This window comes from Cetorhinus maximus, chromosome 9 (assembly GCF_964194155.1).
Source record: "Cetorhinus maximus chromosome 9, sCetMax3.hap1.1, whole genome shotgun sequence".
NCBI lineage: Eukaryota > Metazoa > Chordata > Chondrichthyes > Lamniformes > Cetorhinidae > Cetorhinus > Cetorhinus maximus.
Window position 1 is genome coordinate 20,600,454 of NC_135887.1, and position 24,433 is coordinate 20,624,886.

A 24,433-nucleotide genomic window follows, 5' to 3' on the forward strand; every position below is an offset into this window, starting at 1 on the left:
AATATCATGTCTAGAAAACCACTTTTTGAATTAAGAAGTTCTTCCTGACATTTCACTAGGTTTTCTCAAGTCTCTTGTTCTGTTGTCAAGAAGGTGGATGTAGAAGATCCCATGGCATATTTTCATAAAAGTACAGAGTATTCCAAGCCTCTTGATCAATATCCTTTCCTCAACCAACACCACCAAAGCAGATTAACTGGTGATTAATCCCATTGCTATTTTTGGGATCTTGCTGTGTGAAAATTAGCTGCCGTCATTGTCGCTGTAGCAACGGTGACTACACTTAAAATAAATAATTGGCTGTGAAGCATTGGGACATCATGACGATTTGAAAGGTACAATGTAAATGTAAGTTTTCCTTACAACCACTTGGATTTTGAAGTTCCCAAACACCAGGAGAAAAACAAGACGTTGAGGAAAAGTTTATCAAAGATGTGGTTCAAGAGATAGATCTATATGAGACTTTTGAAAATGCGGGGAGATGTAGCAAGATAGTGAATGTTTGGAAGGGTTTATTGTGCTAAAAGTGCTCTATAAGTTTCAAGTTAAAGAGCAGAACTTTTTCCAGTGTTTCATTATAACTCAGTCTTTCAACACAGTTTGTTCACAACTTTATGGTTCCTGAGTTAGTTTAAATATCGAGATAATCGTAGAATAAATGGAGACTTGTAAACTTGCTTTGCAATCACTTCCAACTCATCTGAGCAGATATTAGGTGACCTTTAAATCCAGTTTCTGTAGATCTTAACATATAAGTTTTTTATTTTATGCAAGTGTTTTATCCTATTTTGGTTCAGATTCCTCTGTAACAGTAATTAGCTTTCTAGAGATAAAAACAAATCAGAGCATCTGGAAATAATTTGAATATACGAACATACTAAATAAGAGCCGAAGTAGGCCATTCGGGCTCTCGAGCCTGCTCCACCATTCAATAACATCATGGCTGATCTGCTTATGTTTCGAGTTCCACATTCCCATCTACCCCCGATAACCTTTGATTCGCATGCCTAACAAGAATTTATCTATCTCTGCCTTAAAAATATTCAATGACCCTGCCTTCATCACCTTCCAAAGTCCCACAAACCTCTGAGAGAAAAAAATGTCTCCTCACCTCGGTCCTGTAAGGGCAACCCCTAATTTTAAAATGGTGCTCCCTAGTTCTGGACTAACCCACAAGGGGAAACTTCCTTTCAATGTCCACCTTGTCAAGAACATTCAGGATCTTATACACTTCTACCAAGTAATTCCTCATCCTCCTAAACTCCAGTGGAAACAGGCCCAGCCTGTCCAACCTATCCTTTGTAATACAACCCGCTCATTCCAGGAATCAATCTGGTAAACCTCCTCTGAAACACCTCCAATGCATTTACATCCTTCCTTAAATAAGGAGACCAAAACTGCATACAGTATTCGGGATGTGGTCTCACCAATGCCCTGTATAACTGATGCATAACATCCTTACTAATATGTTCAATTCCTCTTGTAATAAAGGAGAGTATTAGCCTTCTTGATAACGTGCTGTACCTGCTTACTAACTTTTTGTCACTCATGCACTAGAAAACCTAGATCCCTCTGCAGCTCAGAATTCTGCAGTTGTTCTCTGTTTATATTCTTCCTACCAAAGTAAACAACTTCACATTTTCCCACAATATACTCCATCTGCCAGATTATTGCCCACTCACTCAACCTACCAAAATCCATCTGCAAACTCCTTATGTCTTCTTCACAATATACTTTCCTACCTATCTTTGTGTCACCTGCAAATTTTGCTCCCATGCTTTCACTCCCCTCATCTAAGTCATTGATGTAAATTGCAAAATGCTAAGGCCCCAACACAGTACCCTGCGGGACTCCACTTGTCACATCCTGCCAATCAGACAAAGACCCATTTATACATCCTCTCTGTTTTCTGCCAGCCAGCCAATATTCTATCCATGCTAATATTTTCCCTCTACACCTTGAGCTTTTATATTCCACAATAACCTTTGCTGAGGCACCTTATCAGATACTTTCTGGAAATCCAAGTACAGTACATCTACAGGCTCCCCTTTATCCACGACGCATGTTATTCCTTCAAAGAATTCTAATAAATTGGTCAAACATGATTTCCCTTTCACAAAACCATGCTGACTCTTCTCGATTATCCTGAGTTTTTCTAAGTGCCCAGCTACAATCCCTTTAATGATCAATTCTAACACCTTCCCCATGACAGACATCAAGCTAACTTGCCTATAGTTTCCTGTTTTCTGCCTCCCTCCCCTCTTGAATAGAGGGATTATATTTGCTACTTTCCAGTCTGATTAAACCTTCCCAGAATCTAGCCACCTCTTTTAAGACCGTAGGATGAAGTCCATCAGGACCCGGAGACTTGTCAGCCCACAGATCCATCAGTTTGCTCAGTACCGCTTCCCTGGTGATTGTAATTTCACCAAGTTCCTTCCTCTCTTCCACCTCCTGATTTACAGCTATTACTGGAATGATTTTTGTATCCTCTATAGTGAAGACAGAAGCAAAATATTTGTTCATTTCATCCACCTTTTCCTTATTATCTACTATTAATTCCCCATTCTCACTATCTAGAGGGTCAACCCTCACTTTTCATACTCCTTTCCTTTTAAATACCTGTAAAAACTCTTGCTATCCATTTTTACATTTCTAGCTAGCTTCCTCTCATACTCTAATTTCTTTCTTCTGATTAACCTTTTAGTCATTCTCTGCCATTCTTTATATTCTGCCCAATCATCTGACCTGCCACTCATCCACTCATCTTTGCGCAATATTACAACCTGGATGGGAGGAGTGCGCAGTTTATCTAGCCCCATTACTCTGTAGGTCACACCATTAGTTTAATTTACTCACCAAATGGCCCATTATTTACCTTCGCAACTGTTAGACCTAGAATAAAAGGGACTTTAACCAGGCTTCTTTCAATAAACTCAGAATGATTGATTTATTATAAAACAAAACTTTTTTTTTAAACAAGTTGCAAGAACTGGTTAACACACAATGTACTCTGGATGTATAGCTATCTATCACTTTTAAAAATACCCCAGCATGCATGCATGCACGCACACACACACACACACACACACACACACACACAACAAACAAACAAAGGACAAACAGACAGGGTCTCTCTGCAGAGATGGGCTTAAGAGAACAGGTGTTATAAAATAAAGGATAACATTCGCGCAAGGTTCGACACTGTCGATCTTGAGCTCCCCCATGTGAAGGTGGGCTGCTGGTCCCTGTAGATGACTGGAGGTTCTCACCAACAGAGCTTTGGCTTGGAGGAGAATATAGAGATGAATAAATTCTTCCTGTCTCAACTTTGCAGGTCCAAAATGCAGGCACTCACATGAAGATTCTCTGGTTTCAAATTTATAACCACACATGCAATTTCAACCAAGGCAGAAAGAGAGAGGGAGAGAGTCAGTTAGGGTAGCCTTCCTGCTCAGCTTATTCCCCAACAAGACTGAATTCACAAAACAACAGGTCAAAACTTAAAACTTGTCTCTGCCATGTGATTTCTAGTAAATCACTTGCCTGTGCCTTTTTCAGTCCCCCCTGCCCCCATCAATTAAAATGATTGCAGTTCAAAACAAACAGCTCTTCCTCAAGTACTATGCTGCTCAGGTAATTTCTTGCAAAAGGCCTGCTTGTTAAAAGTTCCGAGGTGAACGTATGACCCTTAAAAAAAAAACTCCAGATCAGCATCAATTGTCCAGATAATGAAATGTCTTTCCATAATTTAACAAAAAAATCCAGTTCGTGAAGATGTGTTTTTCCCAACAGAAGTTATATGTTTTTTCTTTAACTTTGCTTTCCCTATCATCTTTAGTTAGCCACGGATAGTGGGTCTTCCCTCTAGAATTTTTCTTAATAGTAGGAATAAACTTATTCTGTGTATTCTGAAATATCCCCTTAAATGTCTGCCACTGCTTTTCTGTTGATCTATCCCCTAACCTAGTACCCCAGTTCACTTCAGCTAGCTCAACTTTCATGCCCACATAGTTGCCCTTATTTAAGTTTTAAATGCCAGTCTTAGGCCCACTCTTCTCCCTTTCAAATTGGAAGTAAAATTCAATCATATTGTGATTGCTGTTACCTAGGGGTGCCTTTACTCTGAGGTCATTAATTAATCCTGTCACATTACACAATACTAAGTTAATATAACTTGCTCTCTGGTTGGTTCCAGAAAGTGCTGCTCTAAGAAGCTATCTCAAAAGCATTCTATGAACTCATCCAGGCTACTACTACCAGCCTGATTTTTCCAGTTTATATGTAGATTCAAGTCACCCATGATTATTGCCATCCCTTTATCAGAAGCATCCAATATTTATTCTTGTATACTTTATCGTTACTGTTGGGGGGCCTATAGACTACTCCCACTAGTGACTCCCTTCCCCTACCATTCCTCATTTTCATCCAAACCGATTCTCCATCCTGATCTCCTGAACCAAGGTCATCTCTAACTATTGCACCAATGCCATCTTTGATTAACAGTGCTACCTCTCCACCTTTAACTAGCTTCCTATTCTTCTTGAATGTCATATACCCCCCAATATTCAGGACTCAATCCTTGTCATCCTACAGCCACGTCTCCGTAATGGCTATCAGATCATATTTATTTACTTCAACGTGCACTATCAATTGGTTTACTTTTTTTTTATGAATGCTATGCGCATTCAGATGCAGAGCCTTTAGTTTTGACTTTTTGTTATCTTTGTAGCATCTAATCTTGATTGTTGGTGGAAATCTCTGTCCCTTCCTGCCATTCTCTGACCCACATTTCTGATATTACTATTTTCCTCTCTTACCTTGTCTCTACTCTTTGATATAGCACATCTTTCCACATTTGATCCCTTTCCTCCACTATTTAGTTTAAAACCCTGTCTACTCCCCTGGTTATACAGTTTGCAAGAACACTGGTCCCAGCATGGTTCAGGTGTAGACCATCCCAACAGTACAGCCCCCACTTTCATCAGTACTGGTGCCACAAACCAGAACCCACTTCTCCCACACTAGTCTTTGAGCCATGTATTCATTGCTCTAATTTTATGTACCTTATGCCAATTTGCACACAGCTCTGGTAATAGTCCAGAGATTATAACCTTTGAGGTTCTGCCTTTTAATTTAGTGCCTAGCTCCTCATATTCTCTATGCAGCACTTCTTTCCTAGTTCTGCCTCCATGGGCCATGATAACTGGATCCTCCCCCTCCCACTGCAAGTTCCTCTCCAGCCCTGAGCAGATGTCCCAAACCCAGGCAACACAGCCGTCTGGACTCTCGCTCTTTGTTGCAGAGAACAGTGTCACTCCCCATCACTATATTGTCCCATCTACCAATATATTTCTTTCTGCTCCACCCACTTGAATGGCTACCTGTACCACAATGCCATGGTCAGTTTGCTCATCCACCCTGCAGCCTCCACTCTCATCCAAACAAGCTGAGAGAACCTCAAACCTATTGGACAATTACAGAGGCTGACACTCCCGCACTCCTGCCCCCTGGGTCCCCTTACCTGCCTCACTGACAGTCACACCCTCCTGTTCCTGACCACTGTCCAAATCAAAGAAGACAAAAATGTGCTAAGAATTACGCTGACAACCAATTTAAAATTGTCAGTCGGGTTCACAGTGTGGCGCATTTGGGTGTACTGGAAGCTACAAATATTAATTTACAGGGCCCTGTTCTTTGCAGACAGAAAGAACATGTACATACATTGCACCTGTTTCAGCTAAACAAAATAAGTGACTTCATTCACTGACTCATTCCTCAGGGCAATGTCTTGACCAATCAGGGTCTAACTGCCTGGTTTAAATTTCAAACAATGCTGTCAGTCACCATCAGTGGTGCACTCTCCATGGCAACACCACTTGCCAACCAATCAGCAGTCTCTTCACATACAGTATAAATGTTGTCTTCCCCTTATATTGGTATTCTTGCGAGTGCCTTGATGAGTGCAAAACAAGAAGCTTAAATAGCTCTCTTTTTGCAGCAATGCTCAAGTTCTGTACTACCAAACGACTATTTGTTCCTGTTAAGATGAAGCAGAATGGTTTAGAAATGTCAAAACACTGACTTAGCTCTTGCTATACTGACTTCACTGTCATACCTGGTGCTCAATTAAATTATGACATAATTTTTAAAGTGGATCTCCCATTGCATTGTTCATGCTAATTTAGATGGTGTGTAATTTTAAAATGACAGTAATGTTATAGCATATAATGAGCAACGTATAACTCTGCTGTTAAGGTTTTTATTTTTTTTCTAGGTAAACAAAGCCTCAGGTTAACCAGAATTTAATTGTTTAGTGAGGGAATTATACAGATTGGAAAAAGCTTGCAAATTTCAGGCTGTGTGTCAGAAGCAAGCAATATCAAGTGACTGGTTTTCTTTCTCTTTTTCTAAAAGATTGTTTTACATCTCTAATAACATGTGTTATCTCGTGTATGACATTTTGAGTGCAATGAAGAAAATGTATATATAATAACATACATTCTGATCTCTCAAACAACAAACCAGTTCGAATTCTCATTGGATGATATTTGCACAGTTTTTTCACATTGTGAAAGACATTGGGCAGAATTGTCCCAGATTCACACTAAGTGCGGTAGCTGGCAGGTAAAATAATGTTTTACCCACCAGCCACAATGGTGGCTTCTCACGCCACATCAACCCAAACCCACCACATTAATTATGCATTCCCAGGAAACACGCTGTTCCATGGTGGGTGGGCTCTCATTCATCTGCCAAGCCATCACCTCACCGCTTCATCACACCAAGCACCACATTTAAAATGCAGACGCGCGCATACCTTTCAGTGCTTCCAGCCAAGGACTGCCGCAGGGAAGACAGGATGGCCCCAAAAGGCAAAAAGACTGCAGCACCCCCGCTTCAGTGACGTGTCCCTCGAATGTCTTTTGAACGCCATGGAGGCTTGCCGTGATGTCCTCTACCCCTAGTCTGGCCGCAGAATGGGCAGCTACATCAGCAATCCAGCATGGGAGGCGGTGGTCAGCGCCAATGCTTGAAAAAGGCAGCCACCCAGTGCCGCTACAGGATGAATGGTCTCATCCATTCCGCCAGGGTAGCTCACTCTTTTCATCACTCTCAACTCACACACTCACAAACCCATCACACATCCACAGGGATCCCACACCTCAAGGGACAACACCATTAACTCTCACACACACCCTCACATCTCCATCAGGCTCATACCCTCTCGAACTCTCGTCCTCATCCTGTCCATGGCTCTGCTCACCACACAAACATTCCACACAGTGCCATGTGTCCTGCTCTCACTTTTGCCACCCGCTTCCACGCAGAAGAAGCCTGCTCACATCAGCAGGGAGAGGTCCCAGACCGGTGGAGGGGTGGGGGGTGGAGTGGCCCACAATAGGCCCTTCACTCAGTTTGAGGAGCATGTCATCGCGCTTACATGTGAGGACATGGACCGTGCCTACTGTGACGGTGAGGTCGGCGGCGAACATCCTCCTGAGGATCCTGCAGCACATCATCCCTCTATCAACCCAACTGCGAGCGCTCTCTCTCCTGCTTTTGACTCTGCTGCCATGCGCTAATTATCTCCAGTTTGGTTCATGGGAGTTCTGCCAAGCGACCGACATCCTCAGCCAGCCAGTCCCTCAGCTCCATCCAGGTCCTCACCTCTAGCCAAGAGGACACCTCCTCCATTGAAGAGCCGTAAATAAGCAGTCTGGAAGACCCGTCACAGCGCTTACCCACATCCTGTACCAGCGCAGAGACACACACCTCAGTGGGACCTAAATCTAGAGTAGACTCGGGTTCACAATCTGATGGTCGCCGCACGGATACATGTCCGCAGCAGGGGGATGCAGGTTTGGCCGAGCTCCCCGGCACTCGGAGGACTGCTGGGGAAGAGGCATCTGTGAGGTCTGAGTCAGATGATGAGCCTCTAGATTTGGCCTTCTAACTCATCGTGGAGAGTCATGGGATGACATGAGAACATCACGCAGAGCTGTTGGAAACCCTCAACAGAGTGGCACACGAATCAGAGGAATGTGCCCTCTGTTCTCTGATGAAGTAGTCTTCATGGGGAGGATGGCAGACGCCATGGAGACCCTGGTCCAGCAGAATGCGGAGATGTGTGCAGACCTGCACTCCATCAGGGGAGACATGGGTGGGTTCCTGCAGTGGCAACGTGAGAAGGAAACGGGGCACCTCGACGTCCCTCCAGGTGCTCCTTCCCCTCAAGGCCTGTGCCCTCGGGCACCCGAAAGGAGGAGGAGCTGCAGCTGGATACCCCTGGGTCATCCACTCAGAAATCTCAGAGGCTGTCCTCTCCCTCTGAGCACCCTCTGCCTGTGAACCCCTCAACCTCATCCTCTGTCACCGCAGAAGGGGCAGCTGGCTAACGAGTGATTCTGGGGGGAAAAGTGTTTGCGTGGCAGGGCCTTTCAGATCCTTGTGCAAGCACTCTCCCACGCACATAGATCCTTCACATATCACACTCGCCTCAATGTCCTGAGCATTTTCAATGCTGCCTACTGGGGTTAGCTTTCAGTTGCCCATCAGAGCTGACCTGCATCTCTGCCCACCCAATGATCACACTCCCATGCAGCATCTGATCTCACCCACCACAACTGTTGCTTCACTTTTAATTTAGACAGTATGGTCTTGATTTGGCTTTTTATACGCTCTCCCATATTTTCCCCTCCCTCAGTCACCCGTTTCCTTTCCCCCATCTCTATTGACCCCCCCTGGCATCAGCGTCCACCTCCTCTCTGTGACCTACCAACCTACCAGCCACAACCCTTTTCTTTTGGGGACGTCCAGGTGAACGTGCACATTCCCTTCCTTCCGGAAAATGCCACCCCCATCCAGATTCACCTCCCTGACCTCCTCCTCCTTGGCCCTAGGGTCCGTGTCTGCCTCCATATCCCCCAAACCACTCTTGCTGTCCCTTCTACCACTCTGGTTGAACCCTCACCCTCCCACCCTACCGTCTTGTCTGCCCTCGGTCATTCTCACCATTCCCTTGTTCCACGCCCACCCTCAGTTCACTCCCCAGGAAACAGTCATGGACTCATCAGAACCCTCTCTTGCACATTCACCTGGACATTCCCTTCCCCCCCTTGGAACCCTTTCTCCCCCTTGGAACCCTCCCACCCCGGATTCCGCCCCCCCTTGGCCCTCCCCCCTTCCTGACTCCTTCAGACACCCTTGCATCTTCCGCCACCCTTAGCCCGGCCCCCTCTCGACTCTTTCCTCCAACCTTACTTCTTCCTTCACCCTTAGTCCTTCCCCCTTCTTCCCTCAGCCTTACTCCCTCCCCTCTCCGCACTCCTTCTTTCCTCTGGACTCCCTCCCCTCCCCGCACTCCTTTCCCCCTCTGAACTCCTTCTCTTACACCTTCCACCCCTTTACACCTATCTCACCAGTTCCCATCTTCTCCCCATCATCCCCTCCCCCCAACACCTTAATTTCCCCCCTCCCAACTCACCCCATCCTTACACCTCTTCCTCTCCCTGTTGATCCTAGACTTTCCTTTCCCACCCCCTCATATATTGTTCTCTCTCAAACACACCTGGACCTTCCTCTCCATCCCCTTGACCATCATCCGTTGTGAGCAGACCCTCAATGGTGACTTTCCAACTTCCGTGGGCTGCTTTGCAGCAGAGCCATGTCCATGCGACTCCACCCAGCATGCCATGGACATTCCTCCAGTATGGCATTGCTGTCGGGCTCCAGCATTTTCTGCTCCTTGGATATCCGCGATTTGAGGAGGCCTGGCGGTAAGTCCCGACTTCTGCACCTCACACTTGCCAAGACATGTTCTGCATCAGCATGCAATCACGCCGACATGGATGGATGATCCAGCGGTGGATGATTCTGGAGGGCTGATGTATTACAATGAGGTTCCCGATGTCCTGTGGCAGGAAACGCGGTCCCGTCATTAATCGGCTGAGCGGATGATTGCAAACTGGTCTCACGACATCGTGAAACCAATTTTTGGTCTTCTTGCCATATTGTTCGCTCATGCCACCGAGCATGCCCAATGCCAGCGGGCACGGACAATTCTGCCAATAGCTCCTACAAATCGGAGTTTAAAGAATATTAACAAACATCAAGAGGAATGGAGAACAAAAGGTTGCAATTGATTTTAAAGCTTATACTTCTGTGTACAGTTGTTTTCATGGTTTATATTGTTGTGCTTTATGTTTTTTAACTCAGGTATATGAGAAATTAGGGTATGCTCTTGCTCATGAGGTCGAAGGTCAGTTGAAGAATCCTGAACAAAGACAGATCATTTTCCAACTACTTGGGATTCCTTTTGTACAGAAACATTTCAGCAGCTACCTGGATCAGCCCAGTCTGCTGGTGAGTATTGGATGGAAATAACTACTTATTATAAGTGTTAGTTATCTAAGGAACATTTCAGTTTTGTACTTCTACTAGCTCCAGTGGGATGCTCGCAGGAAGTTTAAAGGTATGTGTTTAATAAGGACAAGAGTTTTATGATACTTAGTAAACCTTCCATGGCATTGCTCACAGTTAATCAAAGGACAAGTAGACTGTTACAACAGGGATGGGAAGGAGTGCACAATTTATCTAATCCCACTACTCCACAGGTCACACTATTAGTTTAAAAGTTTAATTCACTCACCAAAATGGCCAATGATTTACCTTTTCCACTATTAGACCCAAAGTAAAAGAAACTTTAACCAGGCACCTGTCAATAAACTTAGAATGATTGATTTATTATAAGCAAAACATTTTTTAAAAAGCAAGTTGCAAGAAATGGTTAACACACAATTGTAATCTGGAAGTATAACTTTTCTATCCCTTTTAAAGCACCTCAGCACGCCTGCGTGCATGTGGAGATTGGGGTGTTCAAAATTATAAAGGAATTTGATATGGTAAGTAAGGAGAAACTGCCTCAATTGCAGAGGGGTTGGCAACTAAAGGACACAGATTTAAGATAATTGGCAAAAAAAGCAGAGGGTGATGAGAATTGTTTTTTAAACACAAGTTATAATGATCTGGAATGCACTGTCTGAGAGGGATTTGGATATATATTTGAAATGGAAATATGGGTTGATTCATAATCGGAGGAGTTGTGAATGGAGTGAACACTCGGGTCACAAAAAATAGCGCATCCTTGACTTTATTACTGAGGGAAAGACATTAATGAAGTGGTGAGGTGAGAGTTACTGCCCATGACAAGGGCAGTAACTCTCACCTCACCACTTCATTAATGACTTTCCCTCAGTAATAAAGTCAAGGATGCACTATTTTTTGTGACCCGAGTGTGGCACCAAGGAGCCCGAGCAAACTGGAAGTCAATGGAAATCAGGGGAAAGCCTTCCAGTTTTTGGAGTCATACCTAGCACAAAGGAAGATGGTTGTGATTGTTGGAGGTCAATCATTTCTGTCCCAGGACATCGCTGCAGGAGTTCCTCAGGGTAGAGTGCTAGACCAATCATCAATGACCTTTCCTCCATCATAAAGTCAGAAGTGGGGATGTTTGCAGATGATTGCATAATGTTCAGCACCATTCGAGACTCAGATCCTAATGTTCATATGCAGCAAGACCTGGACCCCATTCAGGATTAGGCTGACAAGTAGCAAGTAATATTCACACCACAGAAGTGCCAGAAAATGACCATCTCCAACAAGAGAGAATCTAACCATCTCCCGTTGACATTCAATGGCATTGCCTTGGCTGAAACCTCCACTATCAATATGTTGGGGGTTACCATTGACCAGAAACTGAACTGGACCAGCCATATAAATACTGAGGCTACAAGAGTAGGTCAGAGGCTGGGAATTCTGCAATAAGTAATTCGCCTCATGACTCCCCAAAGCCTGTCCAGCATCTGCAAGGCACAAGTCAGTAATGCGATGGAATACTCTCCAATTGCCTGAATGACTGCAGCACCAACGACACTCAAGAAGCTCGACACCATTCAGGATAAAGCAGCCCACTCATTTAGCACCCCACCCACCACCTTAAACAATGACTCCCTCCACAATCAACAGTAGCATGCACAGTAGCAGCAGTGTTTATCATCCACAAGATGGACTGCAGCAACTCACCAAAGCTCCTTCAACAGCACTTTCCAAACCCACAACCTCTACCGCCTAGAAGGACAAGGGCAACAGATGAATGGGAACACCACCACCTGCTAAGCTCCCCTCCAAGCCACACACCATCCTCACTTGGAACTAAAGCACTGTTCTTTCACCGTCACTGAATCAAAGTCTTGGAACTCGCTTTCTAACAGCACTGTGTGTGTACCTACACTACATGGACTGCAGTGGTTCAAGAAGGTGGCTCACCACCACCTCAAGGGCAATAAATGCTAGCCATCGATGCCCACATCCCGTGAGTGAATTTTAAAAAAAACTGAAGGAGACGAAACTGATTAAGTCTATGACATTTCCCTGAGAACTCCTGCAATAATATCCTGGGACTGTGATGACTGACCTCTGGTTATTTCGGTTATTATCTTCTTTTGTTACATTAAGATGGTTGCAATGCATTGTCTCTTGCCCTTAGGTGCTGGGCTCCACCCTGGTTGAGGATGGGGCTGTTGATAGGGCCCCTTCCTTGTATTAATTGTCCAGTTGTCTGCCTCCATTTTTGATTGTAGTGGTAAGGCTGCCAGCTTTGCTCTGATCCATTGTTTGTGGAATTGCTTATCTCTTTTTGCTGGTTAAATAAAAGATAGAATTTGCATTTAATAGTACCTTTCCTGTCAAAAGGATATACCAGAGTGTTTCACAGCTAAGGAAGTCTGTTGAAGAGTCATACGGACTCAAAACGTTAACTGTGTTCCTCTCCGCAGATGCTGTCAGACCTGCCGAGTTTTTCCAGGTATTTTTATTTTTGTTTTTGTTACTTTTGAAATGCAGTCATTTGTACTGTGGGCAAATACAGCAGCCAATTTGCACACGGTAAGGCCCCACAAACAGCAATGCCACATCACCAGATAATTTGTTTTAGTGATGTTGGTTGCATTATAAAATTGCTTCTCTATTCATGTTCAAATAACACCATGAGAGGACAGATTGCGATATATATTTGAACAAGAAAAATGTGTTGATTTATGATCGAAGGAGTGAATGTGAATGGAGCGAACACTGGAGTCATAAACAAATAGCCCACTCAACTTTATTACAGAGGGAAGGTCGTTAATGAAGCAGATGGTGATTAGGGCAAGGATAGTTCCCTGCAAGTTCCTGCAATAATACCCTGGGACTGTGATGTCCGACCCCTGGCAACTGCAGCCATCTTCCTTTGTTGCCTTAAAATGATTGCAGTGCATTGCCTCCTGCCCTTACCTAACTACCTAAATTACATCCTGAAGTCTCTTGTGTGCAACTTGAACGCAAGGTCATCTTCAGTCAAAGGCGAGAGTTCTATCACTGACCTAAGGAAGAGACTTAAAAAGTGTGTAGGTAGCTGCACTAGATTGATATATTATTGTAAGGCATGCTTGGTGCTGCTTCTGGCACCCACCTCTACACTCGCCATGAAACCAGGATTAATTTCCTGGCTTAATGTGAAAGAAGAAGTGAAGGAAGTGCAGGACCAGGGCCAGGATTTTCCATGCCCACTGGCGTCGGCCGTGTTCAGTGGCTTGAGCGGACAATATGGCGAGAAGGCCAAAAATCGGTTTCAGGAGGTCATGAAACCAGTTTGCAATTGTCTGCTCCGCCCGCCAATGGCAAGCTACACTTCCCACCTTCAGATGTTGGGAACCTCGTTGTAATACATCAGCATATCATTATAAGGCCAGGCCACCAGAATAGATCCCCCCTCCTACCACCCCCACCGCCCCCGCTGGATTGTCCGCCCACGTCAGCATGATTACATACTGATGTATTCCACAACAGCATATAAAAGGCGTGCACTTGGCAGGCTGCAGTTTGAGAGGAACTCGGAGGTGAGTACACAGTAACGTTGCGGAGCACTCATCCGGGTTGCCTGTTGAGGTGTGTTGAGGGGGAGGGGGGCGACAAGGGCTGCCCTGATGTTGAGGTGACTTGGGCGAGGGTGGGGGGGTGGGGGGGGGGGTGGGGTGCGGTGCAAGGGCTACCCTGTGTTTGTGGCAACTTGGGAAAGGGTGCAAGGTCTGCCCTGCAGTTGAGGTGCATTGGGTGGGGGGAAAGGGCTTTCCTGCAGTTGAGGTGACTTGTGGGGGGGGGGGAAACGTTACGGTTGCCCTGTGTGCCATGTGGTTGAGGCGACTTGGGGGTGGGGGCAAGGGCTGCCCTGCGGGTTTTTTATTCATTGATGGGATGTGGGCTTCGCTGGCTGGGCCAGCATTTATTGGCCATCCCTAATTGTCCTTGAGAAGGTGGCGGTGAGTTGCCTTCTTGAACCGCTGCAGTCCATATGGTGCAGGTACAGTGCTGTTAGGAAGGGAGTTCCAAGATTTTGATGCAGCGACAGTGAAGGAATGACGATATATTTCCAAATCAGGATGGTGAGTGACTTGGGAGGAAACTTCCAGGTGGTGGTGTTCCCATCTATCTGCCGCCTTTGTCCTTCTAGATCGTGGGTTTGGAAGGTGCTAGCTAAGGAGCCTTGGTGAATTCCTGCAGTGCATCTTGTAGATGGTACAGACTGCTGCTACTGTGCGTTGGTGGTGGAGGGAGTGAATGTCTGTGGATGAGGTGCCAACCAAGTGGGCTGCTTTATCCTGGTCAGTGTCAAGCTTCTTGAGTATTGTGGGAGCTGCACTCATCCAGGCAAGTGGGGAGTTTTACACCACACTTCTGACTTGCGCCTTGTAGATGATGTACAGGTTTTGGGGAGTCAGGAGGTTAGTTACTCGTTGCACGATTCCTAGCCTCTGACCTGCTCTTGTAGCCACAGTATTTATATGGCTAGTCCAGTTCAATGTCTGGTCAATGGTAACCCCCAGGATGTTGATAGTGGGGGATTCAGTGATGGTAATGCCATTGAACATCAAGGGGTGATGGTTGGATCCTCTCTTGTTGGAGATGGTCATTGCCTGACACTTGTTTAGCGCAAATGTTACTTGCCACTTGTCAGCCCAAGCCTGGATATTGTCCAAGTCTTGCTGTATTTGGACATGGACTGCTTCAGGATCTGAGGAGGCTCAAAAGGTGCTGTACATTGTGCAATCATCAACGAACATCTCCACTTCTGACTTTATGATGGAAGGAAGGTCATTGAAGCAGCTGAAGATGGTTGGGCCTAGGCCACTATCCTGAGGAACTCCTGCAGTGAGGAACTCCTGTGGTTGAGGCGACCTGTGAGATGGGGTGGGGGGTGCAAGAGCTGCCCTGCGGTTTAAGGTAGAGCACAAGCACGTGTGGGGTGGGGTGTTTGGGGGGGTTGCTGGGCAAGGGAAGCTGCCACACATTAAGGAAACCTGTAAAAAGTGACCATTCCTCTGCAGCTGAGACAGTTCAGGCACAGCTACATTGATATGATTGGAGTTGGGCCTCTAGCTTCTTTGCCCATTCAAGCAACGCAGAGGCATCCAAGTGCCACCAAGTGCTCCAGAGCTTTTCATCCTTCAGGCACAGACTGCAAAGTAATGAGCATTTTAGTGGACAGCAGAACAGCTGGGCGACTGGGCATGTACAATCTCCTTGATAAAGTTGGTCGTGGAGGAGTCACTGGTGGAGGCGCTCACAGCCCCTTGCAATGTCATCATCCCATAAGACCATAAGACATAGGAGCAGAAATTGGGCCATTCGACCCATCGAGTCTGCTCCACTATTCAATCATGGCTGATAAGTTTCTCAACCCCATTCTCCCGCCTTCTCCCCATAACCCTTGATACCCTTACCAATCAAGAACCTATCTATCTCGGTCTTAAATACACTCAATGACCTGGCCTCCACAGCCTTCTGTGGCAATGAATTCCATAGATTCACCATCTCTGGCTAAAGAAGTTTCTCCTCAACTCTGTTATAAAAGGTCTTCCCTTTACTCTGTTTGACCCAGTTTGGGTCACTCTCCCCCATGGTTCAAGCTAACAGTGCAGCCTTGCAGCGCAGGTTAAGAGAATGCCTGCACCTGAGCTGAGAGCACAGTTTGCAGTCCAATGGGCAAAGCCACCGCCAATCAGTCGGGTAGATTGGGGCGGAGGTGGGTGGTGTTTTGGGCACTCATGCAGCACACTAATCTCTGACCATCCAAGTTGTGGTCTGCGCTCTCTGGAATGTGTTAATGGGCCTTCAAGATTTAACCAAGACGGGTTCTTAGCACATCATGGTAACCCATGCATCTCTCTCTCTTTCATCCTGCAGGAGGAGCACATCAGGACCATAGACCCTGGTGACCTAGCTGTATGCCTCGTGGCTTACAGAGAGCGAAGACAATGGAGAAGAGAGTGACTGAGGCACCTGGCGGCGCAGAGGGAGGAGCAGCACCCTCTAGAAGATGGAGCAGCTGGGGCTCCCGCACACGCCGCCGAAGAGCCACAGCGAGGCGTTGCTGGTCGGCGCCTATTTGGACCCAGGGCCTATAGACGCTGCCTTTCATTCCTGCAGATGACTGAGAACCAGTGTCGCCAAAGGCTACGCATATCTAGGGAACTGGTCAGTCACACCTGCCAGTTACTGCAGGATTTGGTGCCACGGGGACATGGAGGGCACCCACTGCCATTGGCCGTGAAAGTGATTGTGGCATCAATTTCTACACCACTGGCTCCTTTCAGGGCTCCACAGGTGACCTCTATGGGATATTTCAAGCCTCCACCCACAAATGCATCCATGAGGTCACAGATGCCATCTTCGTGAGGGTACGCAGCTTTGTTGCATTTCACCTGGGACGAGGACAGCCAGGATGCAAGAATTATTGGATTTGCCCAGATCTTGGGGTTTTCCACAGGTGCAGGGTGCCAACGACTGCACTCATATGGTACTCAACTCTCTGTCACAACACATAGTCAACTATGTCAACCACAAGGGATTCCATTCACTGAATGTGCAGCTGGTGTGAGACCACCACAAACGCATCCTGTAGGTTTGCTCATGGTTTGCAGGGAGTGTGCATGACTCCTACATTCTCAGTTGGTCACAGATCCCTGAAGTCTTCCAGGGTCCACAGAAGCTGCAGAGTTGGCTCCTCGGGGATGAGGGCCACCCACAGAGGGCATGGCTGATGACACCCGTGCGGTGGTCTCACTGCAGTAGATCGAAGTTATAACGAGGCTCATGCTGCAACTCTCAGCTTGGTGGAGCAGACCATTGGGATGCTGAAGATGAGGTTCTGGTGCCTGGACCGACCTGGTAGAGTCTGGCAATATAGCCCACAGAGGATGTCACACATCGTCGTCGTCTGCTGTGCCCTTTACAGCCTGGTGTTGCAACGGGGAGAGGAGCTGTCTGAGGAGGAGATGGAGGAGCTGGAGGTCTCCTCCGATGAGGAGGACACTGACGGGGATGAGGATGAGGGGTCCTTGAAGGCGACGATGATGAGGATAAGGCCCTTGCACTAGCCAGACAAGGCAGGCACGCTCGGGAGGCCCTCATAGCTGCTAGATTTATGGACGATGATAATGACATACTGTGAGGAGACACCATAGACCCTTACATTGCATCTACGAATGTTTGACTCCAGTCTGGCTTATGGCAATGCACATACCTTCTGTGATAATGTTCCTGTCACGGAGGCGCAATGGAGGCCCTAATAGTCGCTTAATTGCAGGAGGATGATGACGACATGCAGTGAGGACACTCCATAGATCCTCACATAGCCTCTGAGCATGTCTGACTCCTGTCTGGCCAAGGGCAGCTTGCTCGCGCTCTGTGATCTGGGTCATACCATAGAGATGCAGCCATGAAACTTTAAAAGCATCTGATCCTTTGTCTGCCTTCATCACCTGAGCCCTTCAGGAGCACAGCATCACTGGTCACAGATGCCAAAGAGATGAGGGCCAGCCACACGTTAAAGGTGCTGAAAGCCCACAGAGAGAATGACGGTATTCTGTGACACCTGCCCACACCATTCTGGCAATAATGACAAGCACTGTTGGGGCGCAGGCATCAGTATTGTGTCCAGTGAGTGTGAGGCCAGACTATTACTTTGGTCTGAAGGCTGCACAAAACACAGGGAAGAGGCCTTGGACTGAGACACCCGTCGTTATCTTGTGCAGAAAGGTTGCACATCTGAGTGACATGGACACTACTTATCAGAGCAAGGACCCATAGGTAGGGAGGCATTCTTGGGAGTTTATTGACAAAAGTGAACAACATGTTCAAGTGATTAACACCCGTGCCCAGGTCGTGCAACTACATCTTAACTTTCCTAACCCTGCCGCTTTGTCTTGGTGCTCCCTGGACATCCACAGTGGAGGTGGAGGCAATCTGCTGGCTGCTACGCCTTGCCTGTGATGACTTTGGCAGGCATCCTCTGGAGGGCTGAGACCTGGAGGGCCCCGGACTGCTTTCGGGGTCCTGCTGTGTGGCAGTGGCACCCTCCTCGGCTTGTGGAGCTGGAACTGCTAAGGTCACATGAAGAGAGGATTTGGGTGGGCTAGACACTCCCGGAGTCACCTGGATGGATGGCCCCGGGGGGGGGACACCTTCTGATCCTCCTCCCTATGGGTGCCCAAGGGCCCCTGGTTGACTCCTTGAGGGGTAGCTGGAGTGAGATCGAGCTGCCTCGCACCCCTCTCACGTACACACTGTTGGAGGCCAACATGGTATCAACGATGGAGTTGAGCCCATGCAGCAGTGCAGGAGCGACGTCCTGGACCAAGGTCTGCATGGCAGCCGCCATTCTACCAGCGTTGACCTTGGTGCATTGGCATACCAGTGCTATCACCTCAGCCTGAAGGCAGACAGGCTCCTCCATCATGCCTTGCAATCTGTGGAGTGCAGCGGACATCCCTTCCTGATGTTCCCAAACTTGCCTTTGCAGCTCCAGCAACTGTGACATGACTGAGCCCAGAGGCTCGTCATCTGACTCAGACTCAGCAAACTTTTGGTCTCCAGCAGTCCTCCGAGTGCCGGACACCTGAGAAGTCCCTGCTGCCACCAGCTGTGGATCAGACAGTGCGATGTGCTCACCAGATTATGATCCAGAGGCTACTGTAAAGCTAGGTCCCACCGATGTGTGTGTCTCTGCGCTGGTGGAGGGTGTGGGTGAGCACTATTACGGGACTTCAAGGAGAGTGCCTCCAGATTCCTCTTCAGAGGTTCCTTTGGGTCTTCACTTGAGTTCAACAACTTCAGACCATGAACTCTCTCTCCTCTATCTTCACCCCTTTTTTATCCTCTTTTCAAAATTCATTTTTATTTTTTATCCACTTATTTTTGTTTTTCATTTTCATTCATTTATTCATTGTTTTATCCCCCTTTTTATCCCATTTTCGATCCTTTTTTCCCCACCACCACCCCCTCCCCCCACCCTACCTCCACAAGGGTCCTCTGTTACTTGTTCATGTTGTTCTTTCCAGAGTGTTTATCCTTGTTCTGCTGTTATCACATTCTGCTTTCTTACCTTTGCCACTATCAGCACCTTTTTTAGCCTTTACCACTACCATTAATATCCCCTTTGTTCTTTTGTTCATGACATCTTTGTCAATCTCTCCTTTGCCCCCACCTATCGCTGGCCTTCTATCCAGCTTCACCCACTCCACCCCCTTAAACAGTATAAATTTCATCACATTTCTGCTTCTCTTTAGGTCTGAAGAAGGGTGATACGGACTCAAAACGTCAACTCTGTTTCTTTCTCCACAGATGCTGTTAGACCTGCTAAGTTTTTCCAGCATTTTCTGATTTTGTTTCAGATTTCCAGCGTCCACAGTGTTATGCTTTTTCCTTTCGGGGCCCTGGATCGTCTACTTCGTCAGCTGTTTCCCAGATGTGCCTGCGGAAGCAAGGGGAGATAATTAGTGCATGTTAGTGGCCTGTGAAACAGGACACATCAGTCACAGCATGATTGTGTGATGGATGTTGTACTGCTGGATCCTCACTTGGTAGAGCACCACTGACCTCACAGTCAGCACTGGAACAGTCCAGATCCTCACCAGCTAGCTGGATGGCTCTGCTCTCAAAGCCCATGAGGACCTTGATTTCAGGCATTCCTCCACCAGTCTGCGACCTCTCCCCCTTGTGTGCCAGCTTGTCCTGCATGATTAGAGATGGAGAGAGTGTAAGCAGGACACCTGCCAGGCTAGATGATAAGTATGCCTGGCACGTGTGTATGGTGAGTGGTGCCATAGATGGATGAGGACCGTGAAGGTATGTGTGAGAGAGTGAATGGTGATGTCCCTTGAACTGGCAATGAGTGAGTGTCCTGTGGATGTGTGATGAATTTGTGAGTGTGTGAGTTGAGAGTGGTGAGAAGAGTGATTTACCCTGGTGGAATGGAGGAGATCATTCATCCTCTTGCGGCACTGGGTGGCTGTCCTCTTTTGAAGGGCGTTGGCGCTGACCGCCACTGCCACCCCCTCAAGCCGGATTAGTGAGGTTGCTGCCCATCCTGCGGACAGAGTGGGGTAGAGGACATCACGGCAAGCCTCCACTGTGTCCAAAAGGCACTCGAGGGACGCGTCGTTGAACCTGGGGGTTGTAGTCCTTTTGCCTTTCAGGGTCATGTCTTCTTTGCAGCAGTCACGGACTGGAAACACTGACATGTGTGCGTGCATGTGGGCAAATGAGAGCCCGACTGCCATGGAAATGGCATGTTTCCCGGGAATGCATAATTAATGTGGTGGGTTTGGAACGATATGGCGTGAATAGCCGCCAATGCAGCCGGCGAGTAAAACATCATTTTACCTGCCTGCTACTGCACTTAGTGCAAACCTGGGATGATTCCACCCAGGAGTCTAAAGATAATGGTGGTGTTATAGAGTTGATCTTCAGACAACTTTTCTTAGTGGAAACATTTACCTTTATTTACTTGACAGCAGCAGCAACTACATGTGTGCATCAAACTCCATAACTAAAAAAGAACTCTCCTGGAGAGGTTCCCTGCGCTGTTAACACACTGATTTACCCAGATCATGTGATCTTACAACACAGTATTATTCTTAAAGCTAGATTCCAACATTTCCCAAAACCATAATTACTAAATTCCTCCCCCTTTAACTTTTCTGTACATTTTGTATTTACAAGGATATTTATCTCATGACATTACAATATTTACACAGGCATGAAATTACAAATTCAGTCTTTCAGGTGGTATCCTGATCCATGTGGACTGTCGCACCTCCACAACTTCAGATTGTTCTGTGCGAAACACATTCTCTGGAACCACATTAACATCAGGTACCTCACTAGGTATAGGCAGTCCAATGTCTTTGACTCCGACAGAGACATCAGGCATGTCTGTCCTTGGTTGAGCAACTTCAACAGGAACTACTGGTTCAGTAATGGTTACAGGTGGAACATCATTTTGTTGGGGTATCTCTTTTTTCCTTAAATGATCCACATGCTTACGGGTGATCCGGCCCTCCACTCCCAGGTGGTACAACAGTGGCCCGGTCACAGAACTCACTTTACCAGGTAACCACTTTGGTCCTCCACCGAAATTCTTTACATATACTGCTTCTCCAGCAGTAAATTGTCACTCACGACTGAGCAAATCATGGGGTGCTTATTGGTTCCCTTGACTTTTCTCCACCTTCCCCTCCAAAAAGGGAAGTATTAGGCTTCGTCTTGTACGAAGACGTGCCTCATCAGTAATTCTGCAGGTGTTGCTCCTGTTGTAGTATGGGGGGTTGTTCTGTAGCGAAATAGAAAACGAGCAAGTTTGGTCTCCAATGAATCACCTGTTAACATTTTCATTCCTGCCTTAAAAGCTTGTGCTGCCCTTTCCGCCAACCCATTTGATGACGGATGGTACAGTGCAGTCTTCACATGGTTGAGGCTGATAAATTGTTGGAACTCAGCACTTGTAAATGCGTACCAGTATCTGAGATGATTACCTCTGGCAATCCGTGGATGGCAAAGCTCTGGCGCAGTTTTTCTATAGTAGCACCTGACATTGGCGACTTTACCTTATAAACGTCTAACCACTTGGAATTAGCATTGATAATCAGTAGAAACATGATTCCAAGGAAAGGATGTAGTCAATGTGCAATTACACCCAGGGTCTACCAGGCCACTCCCATGGGCATAATGGGGCTGCCATCGGCAACCTTTGCAGCTGTTGACTTTGCACACAGTGTTTTACCACATTTTCAATATCGGCGTCCATCCCAGGCCAGCAAAGATAACTCCATGCTATCGTCTTCATTCGGGAGATCCCTGGATGGGCACTGTGTAAAGCTCTACTAAAAGTGGTTCCCTTCCTTGTGCAGGGACTACTACCCGTGCACCCCATTATAGAATACCATCTTGACTGCTCATCTCATTTGTCAGTTGAAAAATGGCTTCAATTCATCAGAAACTGGTTCCTGGGACCAACCATGTAACACTTGGTCTCTCATTCGAGACAGGACTGGATCACGATTTAAAAACAAAAAGCTAAAAGCTACTGCGGATGCTGGAAATCCAAAACAAAATAAAAACAGAATTACCTGGAAAAACTCAGCAAGTCTGGCAGCATCGGTGGAGAAGAAATCAGTCAACGTTTCGAGCCCTCATGGCCCTTCAGCAGAACTGAAGCATAGTTTCAACAAGGGAGAAATATAAATTGGTTTAAGGTGGGTGGGGGGGAAGAGACACATTGAGGGTGTGGTGTGAGCAGATAATCAAAAGATGTCAGAGACAAAAGGGTCAAAGAGGTGTTGAAGGTGGTGGTCTTTGTCTGAGAAAAGTGCTAATTAAGAATGCAAGACAGGATATTCAAAGTACAGCTCTAGTGGGGGTGGGGTGGAAAGACTAAAGGTTTTAGTTTTAGATTTAAAAATAATGGAAATAGGTGGGGAAAGAAGAATCTATATAAATTATTGAAAAAAAAGGCGGGTGGGGGGGGGAAAAGAAACGGGGTGGGGATGGGGGGAGGGGGAGTTTAAGATCTAAAGTTGTTGAATTCAATATTCAGCCCAGAAGGCTGTAAAGTGCCTAGTCGGAAGATGAGGTGCTGTTCCTCCAGTTTGCGTTGGGCTTCACTGGAACAATGCAGCAAGCCAAGGACAGACATGTGGGCAAGAGAACAGGGTGGAGTGTTAAAATGGCAAGCGACAGGGAGGTTTGGGTCTTTCTTGCGGACAGACCGCAGGTGTTCCGCAAAACGGTCGCCCAGTTTGCGTTTGGTCTCTCCAATGTAGAGGAGACCGCATTGGGAGCAACGAATGTAGTAGACTAAGTTAGGGGAAATGCAAGTGAAATGCTGCTTCACTTGAAAGGAATGTTTGGGCCCTTGGACGGTGAGGAGAGAGGAAGTGAAGGGGCAGGTGTTGCATCTTCTGCGTGGGCATGGGGAGGTGCCATAAGTGGGGGTTGAGGAGTAGGGGGTGATGGAGGAGTGGACCAGGGTGTCCCGGAGGGAACGATCCCTACGGAATGCCGTCAAGGGGGGTGAAGGGAAGATGTGTTTGGTGGCGCCAACTCCAGCATGATGCCACCACCAAACACATCTTCCCTTCACCCCCCTTGACGGCATTCCGTAGGGATCGTTCCCTCCGGGACACCCTGGTCCACTCCTCCATCACCCCCTACTCCTCAACCCCCACTTATGGCACCTCCCCATGCCCACGCAGAAGATGCAACACCTGCCCCTTCACTTCCTCTCTCCTCACCGTCCAAGGGCCCAAACATTCCTTTCAAGTGAAGCAGCATTTCACTTGCATTTCCCCTAACTTAGTCTACTGCATTCGTTGCTCCCAATGCGGTCTCCTCTACATTGGAGAGACCAAACGCAAACTGGGCGACCGTTTTGTGGAACACCTGCGGTCTGTCCGCAAGAAAGACCCAAACCTCCCTGTCGCTTGCCATTTTAACACTCCACCCTGTTCTCTTGCCCACATGTCTGTCCTTGGCTTGCTGCATTGTTCCAGTGAAGCCCAACGCAAACTGGAGGAACAGCACCTCATCTTCCGACTAGGCACTTTACAGCCTTCTGGGCTGAATATTGAATTCAACAACTTTAGATCTTAAACTCCCCCTCCCCCCATCCCCACCCCCACCCCGTTTCTTTTCCCCCCCCCACCCGCCTTTTTTTTCAATAATTTATATAGATTCTTCTTTCCCCACCTATTTCCATTATTTTTAAATCTAAAACTAAAACCTTTAGTTTTTCCACCCCACCCCCACTAGAGCTGTACTTTGAATATCCTGTCTTGCATTCTTAATTAGCACTTTTCTCAGACAAAGACCACCACCTTCAACACCTCTTTGACCCTTTTGTCTCTGACATCTTTTGATTATCTGCTCACACCACACCCTCAATGTGTCTCTTCCCCCCCACCCACCTTAAACCAATTTATATTTCTCCCTTGTTGAAACTATGCTTCAGTTCTGCTGAAGGGCCATGAGGGCTCGAAACGTTGACTGATTTCTTCTC

The 24,433-nt window shown here is 46.9% G+C and overlaps 1 protein-coding gene across 2 annotated transcripts in view; it reads left to right on the forward strand.

The window, feature by feature from the left end:
• Nucleotides 1-24,433, forward strand: part of LOC144684165 (uncharacterized) — a 43,483-nt gene that overhangs the window by 5,878 nt on the left and 13,172 nt on the right. For both annotated transcript variants that reach the window (XR_013577425.1, XM_078547826.1), the window contains exon 3: nucleotides 10,219-10,365. Coding sequence is in view for 1 of the 2 variants with exons in the window: in XM_078547826.1 (XP_078403952.1) it covers nucleotides 10,219-10,365 (147 nt within the window). In the remaining variant the exon portion in view is untranslated. The remainder of the gene's footprint in view (nucleotides 1-10,218; nucleotides 10,366-24,433) is intronic.